Below are 21,580 nucleotides of genomic sequence, written 5' to 3' on the forward strand. Positions count from 1 at the left end.
GGTGAGTCAAAATTCTTATTATACTGTCTACCCTACAAAGCAGGGTCTCTGCAAGGGACCCCAGGGACCAAACAGCATACAATCAATCTTAAGTTATTAACAACCTATGTGCCAGTATTCACACAGCCTCTGCCAGGCCCACTCTGAGGGGGCTGTGGTTCTTGAGAAGCTTCCAGATGCCTGGAATGACGTGTGCCTCTACCAGACTTCTGTCTCTGGGAATCTCTGTGAGTCACCCACAGAGGTGAGCAATTCCACTCAGCGGGTTGCTATTTAGGTTCTTTCTGAGTTTCAGACAGATGGGGAAAACAGTGCTATTTTTAGTCCTGGCTGGCTTTAAGGGAGAAAAACAACTTGGCTTCAAAGCAGTCGGCACGACACGGTGCCTGCCAGAGTGGAGGATATTCCTGTGGCCCAGGACCAGGTTGCTCTGTCCCATCTGCATGGCAGTGACTCTTGATGTGTCCTGTGTCAGGATGGCAACAGGACGGGCAGGGTCTCCCTGAGGATCTGGGATGCTGTTCTGAAGCTGCAGCTCATACTGATCAGAAGGCATGGAGAGTTCTGGGTATGAAAAGAGAGACAAGAAGAGGGGGTTAGGGGAAGGTGTGAAATGCTGCATACCAACACATCCATCTTCAGCCCTGACTCTGGGGGCCTGCTGTCAAGACAGCTGCTTGAAGAGTGCTAACATTGGTGGGCATCCGACAGCCCCTGAAGCGAGCAAGTTCTTCTCTATGTCCCAGGCCCAGTGATGTTCTCATCGGTATTACCAAAAAGGCCAAAGCCGATCGTCTCTCGCTGAGTTTCAGACACTCGGCTTACCATGGCAAAGAATGGCTGAAGTCCTGACCACTCAATGTGCTCCTCCTGTGTCTATTTTGTGTAAAAACACCTTTCCCAACAAGAGCCCAGGGCACAGAACAATTTCCCAGGAAATCACAGGTTCTGGGAAACCCACCATCTCCACCATCTGGGCAGAGAACATTGTCCATGTTTGAATGACAGCTGCTGGACAGAAGCTCAATTACCCAGGAAAGGAAAAGTGAGAGCTGACTCCAGGGTGAAGGTGCCCTGGTCTTGCTTAGGTGTTTCATGACCAATTTCCCTACCCCATCTCTCAACATCCCTAGTAATAAGGACAGGGCTGAGCAAGTCAGATGAGAAGCTAGCTCATGGCCTGCCATGACTTCCACTGCTTTGAGTGAGAACCTAAACTTCATATGCTAAGAAAACATGTCACACACACACACACACACACACACACACACACACACACCCCTCAGCCAGTCAAAGGGCATGGCCTGGGACCAGAGAGATGTCTCAGCTTGTAAAGCACTTGCTGAGTAAGGATGAGGATGGATGTTCAAAACCCAGCACCAATACAAAGCTAGGAGCAGTTGCACGTGTTTGCAATCCCAGCATTCCTATTTAACAGTGAACAAAAAAAGCCTCTGTTTTAACCAAAGTGGACAGTGAGGACCAACACTGAGGTTGTTCTCAGAGCAGTGGCAGGGCAAGCGAACCCCCATGCTCACATACAGAGAGAGATGAGATGATTGGGGGCTGGTGAGTTGGCTCAGTGGTTACGAATACAGAAGGCCTGAGTTCAATACCCCGCACCCATCTGGGCAGCTCAAACTGCCTGTAACTCTAATTACAGGGGGAACTGATTTCTATGGCCATTGCAGGCACCTATAACCACATACTATTACTCGTAAAGAAATACATAATCTTACAATTTTCAAGGACACCATAAGAAGAGCTACAGAGTAAACTACCTGGGCCCATAGAAGTTCACAAAGACTAACTCACCAACCAAAGAGCATGCATGGGCTGGACCTTGGCCCCCTACACATATGTAGCAGATGTGCAGCTTGTTCTTCATGTGGGTTCCCTAACAATTGGAGTGGGGGCTGTCTCTGACTCTGTTGCCTGGCTCTGGTCCCTTTCCCACAGCTGGGCTGCCTGGTCTGGCCTCAGTGGGAGAGGATGCTTTTAGTCCTGCTGCAACTTGATGTACCAAAGTGGGTTAGTAGGTATGGGGGACCTCCTTTTCTCTAAGAAGAATGGGAGGTGGGAAGTAGGGTGAGGGGTGTGAGGGAAGGAATGGGACGAGAGGAGGGAGGGGGGCTGCAATCAGACTATAAAGTGAACAAATAAACAAATTAATGGGGAAAAAAAAAAAAGCAAAACATGTGGCTTAGGGGTAGGTGGTTAGGTCACCAGGGCATGGCCTTGAAAGGAATGAAGGCAAGTCTAGAACCCTAGTTAGCTCCTGAGAGAGTGGATTGTTATGAATATGCAAGCCTGGCTCATGAACTCTTGGCCTCCTCCCTTATCACATATTCTCCTCCTGCTGCACATGGTGCCACAACATGATCCACCTGCCTGAGGGAAAGCAGCCAAGGGAGCTGCAAACAAAAGGCAGAGCAGAACAACAGCTGGTGCTCTTGTACCTCCAGAATGTGAGTCACATCAAGGAGCTTCCTGAGTATTTCATCTAACAGAATATAGACTAAGATATGGCCCTATAGCCAGTTAGGAGCAGACCAGCAGCCCTTGTCCCCACGACTAACCACTTTCCCTTCTCTCCCCTGCATCCTTAGCATGTCCTAGGCAACTACTCACTCACTGTCAGTAGAGCTATAGCCATGTACCACTTCTTGCCCTGGAATTTGATATGGCCGGTGAAAGTGCCTAAGGGGATTTGGAAAAAGACACAACTTGCCTACCTTCTGCATCTCTTGTGTACTCCAAAAAGTCCAGTGATTTGCTTTTGGATCACAGGCCCTCAGAGCACAATCCCCAGACTATCAGCATCACTTGGAGCCTCACATGGGGGAGGGGTGCAGGTGCAGAGTGTATGTCTGAGACCTGCTGCAGCAAACTCTAGGGGTGGCCCAACGGTGCATGTTTGCCCATGTCCTCCATGTGTGTTACTATGTGTCCATGAAGCATCCTAGCAAAGTGTTTTCCCACAATTTGTTTGCTGTCTTCTACTGCCCAGGTACTCAAGAGGCCATAGCAGCTGAGGCCAAATCAGTCCAGCGACTGCTTGACCTGGCAGCAGATCACGGTTCCATCCCCATGATGCTGGTTTAGAAAACTTGAAGAATGTCAGAGATGTTAAGAGTTAAGGAGTCAGAGAACAGAACGTCGGTCTTTGATTTGTAACATTTGTGGCATCAACCAGCCTGGAGCGGATTAAATATGGGTGATGTTGAGAAAAGCAAGGAGATTTTTGTTCAGAATTGTGCCCAGTGCCACACTGGAAAAGGGAGGCAAGTATAAGACTGGAGAAAATCTCATGGTCTTCTTGGGTAGAAGACAGGTCAGGCCGCTGGATTCTCCTACACGGATGTCAACAAGAACAATGGCATCATCTGGGGAGAGGATACCTTGATGGAGTATTTGGAGAATCCCAAAAAGTACAGCCCTGAACAAAAATGATCTTTGCTGGAATTAAGAAGAAGGGAGAAAGGGCAGACCTAATAGCTTATCTTTAAAAGGCTACCAATGAGAAATTCTACTGCCTTATTTATTACAAAACAAATGTCTCATGGCTTTTAATGTGTACCACAATTTAATTCAGAAATCAAAATTCAGATCATGAATGGCTAACAATGTTATTGTTGGACAGTCCTGATTTAAGTAAAACTGACTTGTAGTAAAAAATAAAAATAAATAAATCAACAAATAAGAGTTAAGGAGTCATAAGGACTTCTGCCTAGATTCAGTGGAAAGCTGTGAAAACAATGGGTGAATGAAGCTGTGAGGATGCAGCCTGAGTCGTGATGGGGACTTGATGCTGGGAGATGCTAGGAGGATGGAAGGTGTAGGCAACAAGTAGAGCCAGCCCTAGAGACAGGCTATGTGGGACACAGATGGAAAGGGCACAGGCGCGGGGCTGCCCAAGCCCACTAGAGCTCAGCTATACCATCAGCACATTCCTGCGATGCTAGAACTGAATTACAGGGCTGAGTGCTGGCCCTGCTGGGTTTGGTCTTGCTTCCGCTCCACCCTTCCTTTCTGTGTCCCCATTCCTGCCTTTTAGAACAGAAAAGGTCATTTGAGGACTGTTTTAGTTTGTTTTCGATCGCTGTGATAAACACCATGACCCAAAAAGCAACTTGGAGAAGAATGGGTTTATTTCAACTTACAGCTTTAAAACTTTAAAAATTTTATGTGTCTGCATGTATGTCAGTGCACCAGGGTGGTCCCTGGTATCCATGAAGGCCAGAAGAGATAGTCAGATCCCCTGGAAATGGAGTTACAGATGGTTGTGAGCCACCATATAAGCACTGGGAATCAAATCTGGGATCTCTGGAAGCGCATCCAGTGCTCTTAACTACTGAGCCATTTCTCTAGCACCCACCCCAACTTAGAGCTTACAGTCCAGTATAAGGAGGTCGGGGCAGGAACTCAAGGCAGGAACCTGAGGCTGGAACTGAGCAGAAACCATGGAAAAATGTTCCTTACTGGCTTGCTCAGCCATCTTTTTTACAGCACCCAAACCACCCGCCCAAGAATGGCACTATCCACAGGGCTGGGCCCTCCCACAACAATCAATCATTAATCAAAAAAATGCTCTACAGACTTGCCTACAGGCCAGTCAGAGGGAGTTGTCTTCTCAATTGAGGTTCCCTCTTCCCAGATGGCTCTAGCTACTGTCATGATGACAAAGCACTAGCCAAGACAATGACAAAGCTGTGGACTTTCCTCGTGGAGTGGCAGAACATGGCAACTGTATGAAGACCCTCTACAGGGTGTGATGCTGCAGAACTGTAGCAGCCTAGTGGTGCTGGGTGCTGTAGAACAAACCTGTGAGAATCTGTAGGCTAATGTATGGATTTGGGTTACAGTATACAGCAGAAAACCCCAGAACCTAAGTGAGGGGCCCAGTACAGACCAGCGGGGAAGATGAAAAGATATTTTTGGCATGTTGCAGTCACTAATAGTAGTACATCAGATAAAGAGATGAGTGAGGTTCACTGGGACTGAGGATTAAGGCCAACACTGCAACACAGCAAGACCCCAGATCGTAAAATGCAAGAAAGCTTCCTATTGTAAGTGACATGACATAAAAGTGTAAGAGAAGAATGTCTAAACTTTCAACAGAACCTCAAACTCTTCTGATACCAGGCATCCCATAAAGGTGTTGAACACAGGAGCACGGCATAGGGAAGCATAGGGCTCATGAGAGTCTGCATCAAATGTTCACATAGAAGCACTACAAAAGTACACAGTGCACGACACACACACACACACACACACACACACACACACACACACACACACGAGCATCAACCAGCAACAGCCACTACAGCTCTTGTAGAGAATGCATCAGAATTTTACGAATGAACTGGCCTATGGATGTAGCTCAGAGGTGCTCTGCTTGCTAAGCCTGTGTTTCTGTTTGCATTAGAAAGTTCTTACAGGTTGGGGCTGGAGAGGTGGCTCAGTGGTTAAGAGCACTATCCACTCCTCCAAAGAACCAAGTTTCAATTCTCAGCATCCATCTGGTAGCTCACAACTGGGGTCTGTAACCCCAGTTCTGTGGGCTGACACCCTCTCCTGGACTCCATAAGCACCAGTGAGATAAACATGCACAAAACCACCCATACACTATATAATATGTATGTGAGTGTGTATGTACGTACATATGTATGTATTTTAAATTAAAAGGTTCTGAGGTAAAAGGTTCTGGCTCAGTGGTGAAGAGCACTTATTGGATTTATCCCCAGAACCTACATGAAGGCTCACAACCATCCATAATGCCAGTTCCAAGGGATCTAATGTACTCTTCTGCCCTCTGCAGGAAACAGAAAACAGGTGGAGCATATACATGAGGTCCAGATCTGGTTCTTCCCCCTTGGGTATCCAGGTACTGTTGTGTAGCAGGCTGGATATCAGTTGGCGTGACTGTGGGAGAAACAGCCTTCTCCAGAGACAGTTTCAGTGAAACAGCTCTTTTTATTGAGGGTAAGAGCTAAAAACCTTGGGGAGTGGGTAGGGATTTTCAGGTGAGTGTACATCATTGGCTAAGGCTGAGGTGCTGGGAATGCTTCATTTGCATGAAGAGGAATTCCAGGTGCTAGCTTGGCACGTCCTTATAAGGAGAGAGCAAGTTTAACTTGAAACCTGGCCACCAGGCTATATGACTACCTCAAGGGTGGCAGAGGTGGGGGTCGCAAGCAAACCAAGAGCAAGGAGGAAGCAGTCCTACTCCTGCCAGTCTCAGGACAAGATTTTTGGTGTTTGGACACATCTCAACCTCACTCTTGATCCAGACTGGTTCCCCTGGTCTCATAGCTTTCCGAATATACATGCAGGGGGAAACATTCACACACCTAACTAAAAGGTTTGTGTAGGTCATTCACAGTGCCAATATTTAGACTCAAGACAAAGCTCTCACCTAGGGAAACAGCTTTAAATTCAGAATTTCTGACTGTGAAGAGGCGCCTCTTTGATCACTTTCAACAAATCTTCATACTTTTCTATGAGACAGGGCCTTGATCCATAGCCCTGGCTGTCTTTGAACTTGTATTCTACCCCAGGCTCATCTATATTCATGATCTGCCCGCTTCATCCTCCTGAGGGCCTGAGCAGACTTGCTTCCATGCTCAGCCACTGATCTCTTTAATGTGAAAGTCTCAGTGAAATTCCCAATTTCTAGACTTCATACATTTGTGAAAGAAAATGTCAGCTAACATAAGTTGGATGTTAATTTTCAAACAAAATGGTTAAATCCAGCTTTGGAAGTTAAAGGACGTTCCAATGACTAACTGTGAAGATAGCACCAGAAAAGACATCGATGGAAGAAAACAACCATATGAAGAAAATGGTGGCGTTTCCACATGTGGGCTCTGCTTCTGGTAAACCTATGCCTGTGGGCTGTTTCATAGGACATCCAACTGGAAGCCTCTCCAAGCCTGGCCAACACCATCACCCATCACTTAGGGATGTACCCAACTGATGAGAGCAGGGGCTGGGGCGGGGAAATGGGGATACAACTAAAGCAGGGGGTGGGATGGGATTGGGACACAACAACTATGATGACAATGATGATGACTACAATGGCCAGCCTCTTTTTAGCTCTGGCATATCTCTCATGGGCTCTCACTCCTCAGCTTCTATGGCATCAAATCTCCAAGGTTTCTGGACCTTTGGTAGGTATAATTCTCTGGGCTATAAAATGCTATGTTAGCTACTTACCAAAAGGCCTTTGAGGAAGGAAAGACTTTGGGGCTCACAGTTTGAGAGGCACGGTAGTGTAAGGGCGAGGCAGCTGGTCACAGGCATCCACAGTCAGGAAGCAGAGAAGGGTGAATTTGGGTGCTGATTTAGAATAAGCTCCTAGGATAAGCTCCAGCGCCTCCTACATGTGCTGGCTCTCCCTCCAACCCCATCTGGGCTGTTTCAGCTGTCATGGACCCTGTGTAGCAGACTGTCTCCATCTTGTTGCTGGGAGAAAGCCCAGCTACTATCCTTAGCATGGTTTTCTGACTTTCTTGAGAGGACAGTGGCAAAAGACAATACTTAGTTGGACCATATAGCTCCATGACCTTCAGGTTTTCCTCTGTGTCCCTGCCTACATCAGGGAGTCTTCATGAAGCTCACTTCCTAGGGCTGTTGAGTCCTAACAGGAAGTGCTTTCAGAACCTTGCTAAGAGCCTCAGAGGTGCTCAGTCCTAGTAAGACACTGTTGGCAATATCCACCTGTTACTAAAATCCCTTCTCAGGAGGAAATGTAAACAATAGCCACCTCTCCTCTACAATGACAAACCCAAGCACAGTTCTACCATAGGTCACTCTGGGGAACTGCTTAGAGGATGTTTCTGTGCACTGTGTATTCAAAAATGTTGATTTCTGTACCAAGAGCTCTGGTTAAAGTCAGACTTTGGCACTGTCATTATTATGAAGCATAATAATGCTCATATGTCCTGTCTCAAAGTTGTATTAAAAAAAAAGATGCTTTCTATCATCTTCTGATTGGTTAATAAGAAGAGGAGAAGGTGGGACTTTCTGGGCCCATAGAAAGAGAGAGGGTGGGGACCAGACAGCCTCCAAAGGAGAGCTACCACAAGAACATGGATGAAGAAAGAACAGCCAGGGCTAGACTAATATGGCAGGTAACAGACCAGATGAAGTAGACTAGACCAGCATAGTCAGGTTAGACTAGCTCAGTATCTACTCAGGTACAGTGCCTGAAACTTACAATAAAAAATAACAGGTCTCTGTGTCATTATTCGGGAGCTAGGGTGGGCATGAAAAACCCCTGTTTTTACAGAGAACCAAAGCGTTTATTGGACTTCCTTACAGAGCTTAGGTGAGGAGTTGCTTACAGGGCTGTGGGTACTCCTCCACAACGAGCCATACTGGAAAGCCTTATTCAGCAAGGATGAGGAATTTCCTATAGACCCATGCAATTGAGGCACCCGGGTGGCAGAGAGCAACTGGGTACTTGGAGAAGAGGCCCATCCTCTCTGTACGAGGGGGTGGGTTGCCAGCAAGCCCAGCTGGGATGATCTCTTTTGCAAGGGGCACAGATGAATGTCCCAAGATGTCAGCTGCTTAGCTCAGAGGACAGTCTCTCACAACACCACCAGATCCTCATCTTTCAAGGCAAGGACACTTCTGGTCAGCATCTGCATTCACGTAGAATTTTATATAAGCCTGTGTGTGTTCTCTTGTCTTTCACGACACTCCCCACCATGTTCCTTCTTAGGATGTCACATCAGTGACCACAGAACTCCACTGCTTTGCCAAGGTCCCAGAAAGCTTCACCACAGTCTTAGAACCATTCTTGTCCTTCCAAAGCTTCTTCCCAAGAGTCGAAGATGAAATCAAGCTGGGACAGGACCTTTGGGCTTCCTATACATCTTCTTGTAAAGCACCTTCCCCCTAACTGGACACCAAGCAGAAGGCTGACGTCTTCTGACCAGCATGCAGCACACACTCATAAAACACAAGCTTGCTTCCCTCCATCTCTGTTCTCAGAAAAGAGGGTAAGGAGCAGGAGGTCGAGGACCAAGCAATACCCACCCCAGATGACTAACCATACACACTGCTGGTGGCTCATGGAGGCAGTACCTCTCAGGTCCCATCCATGAACTGTCATCTAACCTAGAACTCAAGATAGGAGACTGGAGCCCTTACATCGCCTATAGGTAGCAGCACCTACAGGCTTCTTAAATGCCACCTGGAGTGGCCCTGACACTCTGGTGGCCAAAGCCCTTAGATGAGCCAACCCTGAAGCAGCACACTTATGAGATCCTCTGAACACTGTGGTCTGACACCATACACGTGCACCTATGAACTAGACCGTCAGGATTCCCAGGAGAACCAACTCCATCAACGCTTACCTTCTAAAACATGTGTGCCCCAACCACAGACTTCCCAGACTAGCTCCACTTCTGTCAATCATGTTTTCCTCACAGCCTGGGCAGAAACGGCCCACCTGAGACCAAGCTCAATTCTGCTCAGTAGTCAGAGGCAGGCCCGGGGCACAATCTGATCAATTGAGAGCCAAAAACTCTGCAGTTGTTTTAAGTGAAGCCAGAGAACTGAAAGCAGGAACTCAGCTATAAGCATAACCACATTCACAACATTCTTCATGACAAACAAAAGATGAAGCCATGCCAACTGTCCAAGGACAGACAGATAAAGCGTGGTCTGATGCATTTTAGCCAGCAACCAATCTTGAGGGCACAGTCAATGGCAGCCCCATCACAGACTGAGCACACAGGACTGAAAGCAACTTGAGGTCCCCACAGCAGTCAGCTTCGTAAGACAGGGCTTGCAGGTGCTGGGTGAAAAGGAAAGAGACTGGGTATGTTTAATGAGGACATCAGTTCAGCTGGGGAAGATGGAAAAGTTCTGGCGATGGATGGTGGTGACAGAAAATGCTATGAAGGAATGTAATACTATTGATCTGTACACAGGAAAACTTTATAGTCGTAAACTTCATGTGCCATCTATTTTTATCACAGCAATAAAAACAAAAGCAGCTGAAGAGATAGCTAGGTGGTTAGGAACACTGGCTGCTTTCACAGAGGACGAGGACCCACGTTCAGTCCTCAGTACCCATACATTGGCTCACTACCACAGCTAGTTCCAGTGGATCCACTGCCCTCTTCTGGCCTCCTCAGGTATTGCATGCACATAAAGCAAAACACCCACCTACATAAAGAAATTTAAAAAAAATATTTTTTTAAAGAAAGAGCATCTAACATGACTTCTAAGTCACTACTGTACCTGTAATCTTGCCCTGCCTGATCTTCTGAACCTTATAGCGAATGGACGTCCCCACCAGCAGGTAGACATCATAGGCTGGATTCAGAAGGATGTTCTCTAAGATCAGCAGCCTGACTTCCGCAGGACGAACATTCTGAGCACAGAGAAAAGGAGCAAGAGGTTGAGGTGGGGTAGAGAATGGGGTCAGGGGAGCTATGGGTAAGAATATGTGTATATGTGTATGTGTGTGTATGTGTCCATGTCACAGTTCAAGTGAGGTCTGAGGGCATCCACGTGTTTTAATGTGTGCTGGTGTTTAGCCTGCAAGTATTTCTGTGTACCACATGAATGCCTCGCTCCCCCTGAGGCCAGAAGAGGATGTTGGATCTTCTGGAACTGGAGCTGTAGATGCTTATGAGCTGGCATGTGTTCGCTGGGGAATGGAATCAAGGTCCCCTAGCAGAGCAACAAGTGCTCTTAACTGTCGAGCTACTGTTGTTGATGGTGGTTTTAATATTTAATTATAAGTACATGTCTGTATCTCTGTATGTACATATCACATGTGTGGGGGTGCCTATGGAGGGAACTGAATATCCTTTATCTGGATCTTTAAGCCACCTGATGTAGGTGCTGGAAACTGGACTTGGGCTCTTCGAAAGAGCAGCAAGCAGTCTTAGCCACTGAGCCATCTCTGTAGCCCCATTTGTTCTGTTTTTATGCAGTTCTGGGGACTGACCCCAGGACTGGCCATGCTAGGTCCACAGCTCAGGTATGCTTCTCAGTATGTACCTATAGGAATAAAGAAAGCATGGACAAACAGGACATCACTTGCAACCCCACACCCTAGAACCTAGGAGGACCCTCTAAGTATGGCACCAGGATGTGCTCAAAACTGTCACTGCCAAAACACATATGACCACCCATTGTACCTTACACATGCTCTATCTTGATTTACAGTGACAGTAACTACACAGAAAGAAAAGTGATGAGCCAGAAGCAATGTCTACGGCTGCTGTAACTACAAGTGCTCAAACTCTCACGCCACCAAAGCTCAGAGGTCCAGGATGACCTGAGAGAGGGAGTCCTATGTGTCCTCAGTTCCTACTCCCCAGTCTCTTCTCCACCTAGTCCTCAGGAAGGAACTTCAGAGACTGAGACAGGATTTCAGGGCCTGCTGTCCAGTGTACCCTAGATGTCAGATTCCCCAGGAGCCTGCGGCTTTCATTGTTGGAGAAAATTAATGGCAGAAATGATCCTTGTTGACAGAAATGCCAATAGACCCAGACTGTTCTCGGTGGATTTATGGCCATTTTCAATCTCCATAAATTTGCTTCAACACCCTGATAGCATACATGGGTCTGGACTCAGGGTGGGTGCTGCCATGCAAGGCTAACACGAAAAGCCTTTTACTAGCTGGAGAGAGGAAGATGCAACCATCTACAAATGGCCACTGAGCCAGGCTCAAGGTCCCCAGCTAGAGCACAGGGAGAAATAACATGGGGATAGCTGAAGCCCAGGCTATGTCTCAGGTAGTAGTTGTGTCCCTGAATCAGGATGAGGAACACTTTCTGGAAATGACAAAACTCCTTGAAACTCCCTCAAAACTGAGGAGCATAACGCTGTGACCTCTGAGATGATGACTTCTGAAGCCTCGACCCATTCTTATGCTATGGCTCACAGAAATCAAACAAACAGAAAGAAAAAGAAGTCCAAACACCCTAGAGCCTGATCTATAACCCACTGTCATCCATACCCCACTGTGGGGACAGCACAGTGGAACCTAGGCCCACCTTGTAGACAGCCTCCTGAATGCGAGCCTTGAGCTTGGAGCTTCCAGTCTTCATCCCAGACACTAGGATGGTGTCGCCCTGCTTGGAGGCCTTCTCCATCTCTGAGATATAGGAAGGCGGGATATACGTAGACTCCAAGAAGGTGAGGATTCTGAAAGGGGAACACATCATGAGATCTAAACAAGGAATTTCCCAGAATCTAGTGTGGCATTCACCAGTACTAAGGTCCCATGCTGAGGGCTGGATCCCAGAATAAGGGACATTGATATCACAAAGCACACTGCTTTGCAACACTTAGAAACACATCTTTGCCATTGAGTCAGAGCTGCAGTGTCTCTGTGGAATACACCTGGCCTTGGGAATGGGCACTATAGCAATACCCATACATGATGACATGCACTGGATTTGTGAGACTAACAGCTGGAATCACATTAAAGGCAAGCCCAAATCCCCAGCTCAAAGAGGGTCAGTAACACCTATCAGCTCTGCAAATCAGACACATGGCAAACCCTCCTGAGAGCACGCTGACAAGCTTATGGGGTCCCTACTTCAACTCTCAGCCTGCAATTCACAATAAGCCCCCTGCTCTACCCAAGAAGGAACAGCCCCCAGGATAGCCTAGTACTTCCCTGTGCTGTGGTTTATCATCAAGTAGCTCAGTGACAGGGTGCAGCTAGTATGCACAAGGCCTGGGTCTCATGCCCAGCATCACACACATACCACCTGGACTGTCATATTCGTAAGTTTAAAGACTCTGAAAGTAAAAGAAAGACCAAGGGACTGTCCCATGCTGACAAAAAAAAAAAAAAAAAAAAAGTGACAGCATGCAATGTGTGACCCTAGGTTCCCACTGTAAGGTCTGAAGATAACATGCATTTGGGCAAGTTTCCTGGTTTTTTTTTTTTTTTTAAATACTTTATTTTAATTTTGTATGTGAGTCTTGACTGCATGTATATCTGTGCACCATGTGCATGCAGCGCCTGTGGAGGTCAGAGAGGCTGTTGGATCCCCTGGAACCAGAGTTACAGACAGCTTTGAGCTACATGGATGCTGGGAACCAAACCTGGATTCTTTGTTAGGGCAGCCACTGCTCTTAACTGCTGAGCCATCTCTCCAGTCCCAATTTCCTGATCTTGCTAACTTTATTGTAGATACTCAAGAAAATATCCTAATGGTAGCAAAAGCACAGTGAAATAATCAAAGGTGACAGGACATCACGCTGACAACAGGCCCTCAAGCAATCCGCACTATACTCTTGTTTTAAATTGAATTGCTCCACTGCCACTCTAGCCAACAGACAGCCTTCAACCACGGCTCTAAATAAAATAGGCAGACTCAGGAAAGAAACTTGAAAAAATACTTTCTTTTGCATTTATTACCACTTCTCTCCCACCCCTCTGTGTGTGTGCATGTATGTATGTTTGTTCATGTCATGGCTCAAGTGAGGTCAGAGGGCAATTTGCAGGAGTCAATTTTCCCACCATGTGGTAAGGCCTGAAGCCTCAGATCATCTTGGTGATGATCCTTTGCCCACTAAGTCATCTTGATGATCCCAAAGGAGCTTTTCATTCTATCAAATGTGCATTTAATTCAGCAAGGACTCAGCAGCTCTCACGCTGGATATAGCAGCTGGATACAGAGATCTGAATGCAAACACCAACTCTGCCACTTACCAACAGGCCCACTTTCTCCAAACCTCCTTTCCCTGGCCAGAAAGTGGAAAGGTCAGAGGTGGACAGTCCAGATGGTAGCTGGGGGTAGGGTGTAATAAGCCCAGATGCTCTGATGACCCCTCTCTATGAGTCTATTTGTACCCTATGCTGGGGACCCAGCCCACCCTAAGAACTGATTTCACTGCTGGCTTTTCCTCTTAGCCAGAATTTGCCTCCCCTTTAACTTGCTCACCAAGGAAGTACTGCCCTCTAGGACCACCCACATGTCCCTTGTATCCCAAGACAGCCTTCCAGAATTCTGTATCTTCTTTGTCCAGTCAGACATCCTAACCTCTTTTACAAGTTCCCACAGAATACACCACAGTGTCCACAGAAGCTACCAGTTGTCCTCATGCTTGGGAGGAGGCACTAAATTTCCCGAGCTAGCTACTGTAAGCACTGAGCATCCTGGGAGGTGCACTGGCCTCTTTACTGGCAGGGGGAAACCTAAGGACCTCCAATTTCCTGCATCCACCCAAAGGTAGCCAGGCCATGTCACGGAGCCTCTTACCGTAGTGCATTGTGGGAGTCTGAGAACCCATTGGCCTCTGTATCCTTCACAATTGTCCAGTCAAAGACCAGTCCTGCCAGGGTGCTGAAGGTATTTCCTGTAAAAGAATTCAGAGGCAAAAATGCATGAGTTTGCTCCCATGGGTCCAGAGACAGGGAGATGGCAACTTTGACTGCGTATAGCCACAGTGCTCAGCTCCACATCCCTGCAAGGTGCATACCATGACCTCTGTTTAAGAAAGGGGAAACTAAGGTTCAAAGGAATGGTGACACTTGCTACTTACCAAGTAGCAAGCTGAGCCAAGATTTTAACCCAGGTCTGTCCCTCCCCACTTAACCTTGAACCCTCTGTAGGGGCCACTATAGAAGCCACTGAGACCTAAGCCATTAATACCTCTCATCATTTCCTGAAGAAAAAAAAAATGCTCCTCTTAAGACACAGGAGCACATCTCAGCAGTAAGAACCACAAAGGGAGGGTAGGGCAAAGCTTCTCACTTTATGGAGTCAAGCATCAGGGACAAAGGGGGAAAAGAGAGACAGGGTAGGGTCTTTAAGAGTGTACTCCCAAGGGCCTGTTCAGGCTGATCCATCTCCTGAGTTTGTGTTACCTCTCAAAAGCCTGTCAATTATGAAGCCATCGACCACTGACAAGGTCATATCCTTCATGAGCCTCCCTCCCAGGCCACATCTCTGAACACTCCTGAACCTGCAGTCTTCAACATGAGCCTACAGCAGACATAGGCTCATTTAACTGAACTGGGGCTGGCTTATAGTTCAGGGTTTAGTCCATTATCATCATGGCGGGGGCATGGCAGAATGCAGGTAGACATGGTACTAGACATAATCATACCCAAATCACAAACAGTAGGATCTTCATTGTCAGACCACACTAGATGGAATCTCACCTTCTCCACCCAAGATCTCAAAGGCCAAATCAGAGGTTAGAGAGGTGGCTCAGAAGTTAAGAGTGCCGACTGTTCTTTCAGGACACCCAGGCTTGGTTCCCAGCATCTATATCAGGTGGCTCACAACTGCCTGTAACTCCAGCTCCAGGAGATCTGACGACCCCTGGATTCTGTAGGCATCTGTATACAGATGGTGTAGCACGGTGAACTCCTGCAGGCACACACGTACACATAAAGACTAAGCTAATAAATCTTTGTTTTTGAAGAACAAACCAAACCACACTTAGCAAAAAGTCCAAAGAAAAGTGACTTTGCCTTTACTTCTCAGGGGAGACTATAGGAAGGGGAATGTGATGGTCTGAATGGAAATGGTCCCATATACTCACAGGGAGTGTCATTATTATGAGGTGTGGCATTTTTGGAGGAAGTATGTCACTGGGGGTGGGCTTTGAGGTTTCAGAAGCTCAAGCCAGGCCTAGTTGTTCATGTCTGTTCTTGCTGCCTGCCAATCCAGATGTAGAACTCTCAGGCCCTCTCTAGTACCATGTCTGCCTGCACTCTGCCATGCTTCCTACCATGAGGACAACGGACTAAACCTCTGAACTGTAAGCCAGTCCCTGTTAAATGTTTTTCTTTATAAGAGCTACTGTGGTCATGATGTCTCTTCACAGCAACAGAAACTGTAACTAAGACAGAGAACCTCTTCTCAAAGTTCCTCAGGCATCTTTCTACCTCTGTGGACAACTAGTCTAAGTGAGGCAGGTACGCCTCACCGGAGTGGATGAAGGTATGGGGAGGTGTTTAATAGACAAAAAGTTATAGTTCTCAAACTCTAAGCCTTTAAGACCAAAGTAGCTTGTCTCACTAATAGCCATGAGACAGATACTGAAACCTACACCTTGAACACACATGACAAGGACATTATCTCAGCAGCCCATGGTGCTGCTTTCACTGCATGGGAACTGAGCCCTTTCTTCCACACCCCAGAGAAAAGGTGCACAAAAATTCACAGCCTAGCCCCTTTCTCTGTGACACTGCTGGGACTAACAGGAACCTCCCCCCTTTTTTCCCAGGGTGAGTACACACAGCCCGGCCCATTTCTAGCTCCCTCTGGCAGAAACAAGCAGGCTGACCCTGCAAGATGCTGATGGAGACAAGAGGATATCTGTGATCTCCTTAGGTTATACAATCACTACCAGTCATTCTATAATATGATAACCTAGTGGGTAGTCTACTCTCTTGAATGTGGATATTTGCATATCCAAGAGTACTCAGAGAACTCCTCCTGGCTCATTCCAGACCTCTTCTCTTTACTATAAAACAGGAACAAAAACTCCACCATATGGACCAGCTGGGTCAATTCAAGCCTCTCCAGCAGGCTGCAGGCGCAGTGGTTAAAAGTCATGTGCATTGCACTGACAGAGGATCTTCGTTTGGTTTCCAGCATCTACACTAGGTGGCTCAGGTCCTGACCACTAAGGTCACCTGCACTCTCATGAACAAACCCACACATATACATAAACAATTCAAAATAAATCTTAAGAAAGAAAGAAAGTGTCCCCTGTGAGCAGGAAGAACTTACAAGGAGTTTCAGGGAACATAGACACCCCACAAGGGGTCTGTCTCATAGAATGTCTGTGGCTCCACTTACGGCTCCTGGGCTCAGTTGTTAGCACCTTCTCTTACCCCATTGTCACCCACATTCACAAGAGGAAGAAGGGACAAATGAGATGAGTCTAAGAGTCAGAAGAACTAAGCGCTTCTTAAAGGTTCACCAAATCAGAAGGATGTGCTAGGGAACTGACTGGAATTTTCTAGGCTTCCCGAATATGCAGATGTGGGTCTCTCATTCAAAGGCAGTGGAAAGTGCCAGAAGGTTAGAAGAGAAACAGAAGACCCTTCCCTAGGTATGGAACCAGATGAAGGCATGTTCGCTTAGGGTAAGAGTTAGTCTGGGGTGACAACAGACCCTCAGAGGGGCCTGGAAACTCTGTTCTCCAACTTGGGGCACAAACAGGCCAGGAACAGGCAACTACTTATTTTTCCTGCCATCCACTGCCACCCTGCACCCCACCTGGTTTGAGCTCTAGAGAACTCAAGTCACATCTCTCCTTCCGAAATGGGTGGCCCTGCCCTGCATATGCCCCAACCCTCTCCACCTAAACTCCCACAGGTAGAGGGAAGAAATAGTTAAGAATGAAGAAAGGGAATGGGAGGACCCAGGAAACAGTGAGCCAAGGGAAGGGAGGCAGAGAAGCCATTCCAGGATGCATGGAGGTAACAAGGATGCAGCACCCTGAATCACTAAGGTTCCATGTCAACAGCATACACTCCACTGTTCTACCAGAGTCCATAATTATGGTCTTCCAGAGAGCAGGAGTTGAGCTGGCCCCTTCTGGAGACAAGGTCCTGTGTGAACCTGTCCCATGGGTGGGGTTGACACTGATTACTCCTAAAAAAAATCAAAACATAGGAAGCCATATAATGGCCCAGCACCCTCCAAGAAGAAAGAGTGAGAGAAGCACCACCAAGCAAGCATGCCCCAAGAGTAACATGTTGTGGTGAGGTGTTACAGGTTTATAGGATGGACAAAGCAAAATGGTCACACAGACCAGGTCTTAAGTCTTGCTTCTCCAGTTGAAACATACCTATAAGCACCACTGTGTGCCATCCACAGAGCTCTTGACCCCAAAAGCCTCACAACCAAAAGATATACACCAGGAGACTCCAGAGCTCCAGAGGACACACCTTTTCTGTCCTAGTCCCAGGAGGGCCACAGAAAAGCATTATGCAACTCAAATGAACAAATACATGTCCGAAGCTCATGGGCTCCAAAGTCCACAATCAGCGAGAAGAATAAAGCCAAGAGCTAAGCTCAACAAGTAACAAGCCCTGAAAGGCCGGTAAGGGCTGAGAGAAGCCAGAAGGAAAGAGCAAATTCCACCTGGGAAGCCAGGGAAAAGGAACACTTGAGCAGGAAGGCCTGCAGGATGCAGGGCTTAAGACAGCAGACACTCGGGCCTAGACCCTCCATCCCAAAGGTGCAGCACAAGCATGGGGAGGGGAGTATCTCAGGGGATCTGGAGCATGCTCAGTTCCAGTTCACTGATGCACAGGGCACATGAGAGATGGGAAATGATTCTGGAAACACTCATCCCCGGCTCTTAAACTGTGAGTTGTCACGGTGACTGGAGACCACAAAAAATTGTAACAGTGAAACATTTCTACATGGGGACAGCGACCAGAAAATAATGAAAACTCAAATGTGACGTGAAACTTTTCTTTTGTAAAGATTTATTATGTACAGTATTCTGTCTACATGTATACCTGCATGCCAGAAGAGGACACCAGATCTCATTATAGATGGTTGTGAGCTACCATGTGGTTGCTGGGACTTGAACTCAGGACCTATAGAAGAGCAGCCAATGCTCTTAACCTCTGAGCCATCTCTCCAGCCCCATGCCAAGCAACTTTACTACAATCTCGGTTATGAACATGCAACATATGGACTTTGGTGAGCTTTTTAGTTTTGTTTTGTTTGCAATGAAACATGGTCTCACTATGCAGACCATGCTACTATTGAACTCATAGAAATCCACCTGCCTCTGCTTCCCCAGGGACAGGATTAAAGGCATAGGCAACTACATCTGTCCAACATGAGCACTTTGTATTGAGCATGCCATCCTGCTCAGATCTGAGACCTAGATGTATTATAAATGTAGTATTTTTACAAAGGTTTCTGCTCTTAAAAATATCATAACCATTTAATTAAGAGAAATAAGGACTTTCCCTCTTTCCTGTCATTCCTCAGCACATAGCAAATTATTTTATCTTTGGAGGTGCATTGTGTTATAATTTTGATTTTAAGAGTTGGTCCATGAGGGTATGTGTGTAATCCCAGCACTTGTGTAGTACAAGCAGGAAGATCAAAGGTAGAAGTCATCCTCAGCTATGGGGAGTTTGAAGTCAGCCTCAACTTCAGATCCTATCTCAATCTCTCCCTCCCCACAAAATACTGCTGTTTGAGTTGCCAACTAAAGTTGCACAGAAAATCATTATGTGAGTTTTGGCTTGGGATTTCTGAAATGGCCCTAAAATGCATTTCTCCCAACTTGCACTATGTATTTATGCAAAGTATCATTCTCAGCATTGACACCTCAAAAATCAAAATATTCATCAGCTCTGAAAAGCGCAGCAGACACTGTGTCCCTCAGTATAAAACACCCAGCTGGGATTTAACTCTATGCAAAAGGAGCAAGTACACCCATCTTGTTAGCATGTAAATTTGCTTTCATCTTTAATAAATGGTAAAATTATATGAATATGAAAGCATTGTTTTAAAATAAATGCATGATTTACTATGAGTAAAAATTTGACTCAATGCTTAAGTTCTTATACACACCAAAAACCACATGAAAATTGCAAAAAAGGGCTGCAAGAGGAGAACATTTAAGGAGTCCTGTCCCAGATCATCCAGTTCATAAAATAGAACACATCTAAGACAGAGCATTACAGTTTGGATCTTGAACTCCCCCAAAGATTTGGCCACCAGCTTGTGGCACCTCTGAGAGCGGGGGCATGCCACTGTGGGGGATACTGGAAAGCAATAAGGTCAAACAACCATGTACTGAAACTTCTGAACCTATGAACCAAAGTAAACCTTTCTTCTTTCTAAGCTGATTGCCTCGGTATTTAGTCATAGTAGGATGCTAACATACCAGGTAAGGTATAGAGGAAACCAGTTTATTTAGCTCATGGTTCAAGAGGATGGATGTGCAAGATTAGGTTGTCACATCTAGTGAAGACCTCATGTCAAGATGCATCATAAGGGATCGGGACATGGCTCATGGATACAGTACTTGCCTAGCATGCATGAAGCCCTTGGTTGAAATCCCAGCACCACAGAAAACTAGTTGTGGTAGAACATGCCTATAATTCCATCACTCTGGCAGCAAAGACAAGGAGGCCTGAAGTTCAAGCTTATCCTCAGCTACACAGGGAGCTAGATGTCAGTCTAGGCTACATAGGAGCCTGTTTGTTTCATTTCATAGCCTTATAAGCATAGTAAAAAATGCACAAGGACAGGCAAGCAAATGGCAGACTTGCATAGGCATAAACTGAACAAAACAAAGCTAACTATGCCAAATCAGCAAGAACTGTTTTGGTCCCTCTTATGATCAAGAACCAAATTCTAGGCAGGCAAATCACATTCAAACCACTGCAGGCAGATAGTCTATGCAGAGTGCAGAGTGCTGCCAACAGCCAGGAAGAGTACTGAAGCAGGAGAATGAGCAGCAGCAGCTCCACCAGGCCCTCTGTGAACCCGGGGTTAGTTATCACAGCTTCCTCATCTATGCAATGGGCATTACCCAACTTGCTTGTGGCCTAGCACTGGGGCTGGCACCTACAGGCTCCCACACAGCATCTGAAATGCCACAAAGCTAGTGTTGAGCAATACCAGGGATCTAGACAAGACACAACCCTTCTCAGAAAGTGAAGTCCTTAAAGCTTACAAGGGTCAAGTTCACTCAGAGAAGAGGCCTGGACCTAAACACACCACAAAGGTCGAAGTATGTCTGGCTGAGAAAAACCAGTCAGAAAGCATGTCACTTAACTGCTTCTTAAAGACTCATTTATATCTATGAATATGGGCCTAGTGTCCACAGAAGGCCAGAAAAGGGTGTCAGATGCCCTGGAATTGGAGTTACAGATGGTTTTGAGCCACTATGTGAGTTCTGGGAATCAAACCTCGGTCCTCTTGCAAGAGCAGTCAGTGCTCTTAACTGCTGAGCCATATCTCCAATTTTGCTCATCTGTGTTTAGTCAAGAGAACCTAAAACATGTGTTTACACAGAGGTTCACAGTCACAAAGCGGAAACCCAAAATTCCATCAACTGATGGCTGGAGAAACAATGTGGTTTGTCCACACAACGGAATGTTGTTTGACAATAAAAAGGATAAACCCCCCATTCAGAAAGGCAAAGAGGATAGACATCAGAAGAGGGAGAAAACAGGGAACAGGACAGGAGCCTACCACAGAGGGCCTATGAAAGGCTCTACCCTGCAGGGTAAAAGAGAAGATGCTGAGACTCAGCCAAACTTTGGGTGGAGTGCAGGGAATCTTATGAAAGGAGAGATAGTAAGACCTGGAGGAAACAGGGGCTCCACAAGGAGAGCAACAGAACCAAAAAATCTGGGCACAGGGGCCTTTTCTGAGACTGATACTCCAAACAAGGACCATGCATGGAGATAACCTAGAACCCCTGCACAGATGTAGCCCATGGCAGTTCAGTGTCCAAGTGGGTTCCATAGTAATGGGAACAGGGACTGTCTCTGACATGAACTGATTGCCTGCTCTTGGATCACCTCCCCCTGAGGGGGAAGCAGCCTTACCAGGCCAGAGGAAGACAATGTACCACTCCT

The 21,580-nt window shown here is 46.6% G+C and overlaps 1 protein-coding gene and 1 pseudogene across 1 annotated transcript in view; one reads left to right on the forward strand and one right to left on the reverse strand.

The window, feature by feature from the left end:
- The window catches only part of Nup210 (nucleoporin 210), a 99,648-nt gene that overhangs the window by 60,182 nt on the left and 17,886 nt on the right, over window positions 1-21,580 (reverse strand). Inside the window, exons 4-7 of the mRNA XM_021639284.2 lie at window positions 14,253-14,349; window positions 12,030-12,180; window positions 10,261-10,393; window positions 406-564 (exon numbers count right to left, since the gene is read on the reverse strand). Coding sequence (XP_021494959.1) covers window positions 406-564; window positions 10,261-10,393; window positions 12,030-12,180; window positions 14,253-14,349 — 540 coding nt within the window. The remainder of the gene's footprint in view (window positions 1-405; window positions 565-10,260; window positions 10,394-12,029; window positions 12,181-14,252; window positions 14,350-21,580) is intronic.
- LOC110549850 (cytochrome c-like) lies at window positions 3,214-3,590 on the forward strand (annotated as a pseudogene).

The sequence above is a fragment of the Meriones unguiculatus genome, chromosome 5 (assembly GCF_030254825.1).
Source record: "Meriones unguiculatus strain TT.TT164.6M chromosome 5, Bangor_MerUng_6.1, whole genome shotgun sequence".
Classification (NCBI taxonomy): Eukaryota; Metazoa; Chordata; class Mammalia; order Rodentia; family Muridae; genus Meriones; species Meriones unguiculatus.